The sequence below is a fragment of the Penaeus monodon genome, chromosome 32 (genome assembly GCF_015228065.2).
Source record: "Penaeus monodon isolate SGIC_2016 chromosome 32, NSTDA_Pmon_1, whole genome shotgun sequence".
Classification (NCBI taxonomy): domain Eukaryota; kingdom Metazoa; phylum Arthropoda; class Malacostraca; order Decapoda; family Penaeidae; genus Penaeus; species Penaeus monodon.
In genome coordinates, this window is record NC_051417.1 from 37,053,991 (window position 1) to 37,054,461 (window position 471).

Here is a 471-nt window from a genome sequence, read left to right on the forward strand (position 1 = left end):
TCGGCATCTCTCATCCCTTGATAGCACCCCGTGATCCTGCCAGTAACAACGGAACTCAGAAACCGCAAAATTCGGTTCCTTCCGTTCTTCTTCGGCGGAAGAACTTACTGCTTCTTTCAAGGCCGAATGTGCTTGGCTGAGAATACTTTCCGTTTTTCTACGAGGCGACTACGTGCGCGATGCCTCCCTAAGGCTGGAAGTCACGGCAAGTCCCTATGCAAACGAGCGCTCGCACGGTAAAGACCCTCGCCGGCACCTCGTGACGACTGCGACTATATATGTGTCGCGGACGCCCTCTCCAGGCACAGTCCAGGTGAGCTCAGGTTCTAAGCCGGCGGGATAACACGGACCTAGAATGAAGTTTGTAAGTATGGCTTGTTAAGTGGCGTTAGTGAACGAGGCCTCGTACTTTGCGGTATAACGAAAAGCCCGAGCTTTGTTATTACATTTTCTTTCTGCATTTTGATAGGC

At 51.6% G+C, this 471-nt stretch overlaps 1 protein-coding gene across 2 annotated transcripts in view; it reads left to right on the forward strand.

The window, feature by feature from the left end:
- Nucleotides 1-307: 307 nt before the first annotated feature.
- The window catches only part of LOC119593338 (glycine-rich RNA-binding protein 10-like), a 3,089-nt gene continuing 2,925 nt past the window's right edge, over nt 308-471 (forward strand). For both annotated transcript variants that reach the window (XM_037942265.1, XM_037942264.1), the window contains exon 1: nt 308-364. In XM_037942265.1, coding sequence (XP_037798193.1) covers nt 356-364 — 9 coding nt within the window. In that variant the 5' untranslated portion in view covers nt 308-355. The remainder of the gene's footprint in view (nt 365-471) is intronic.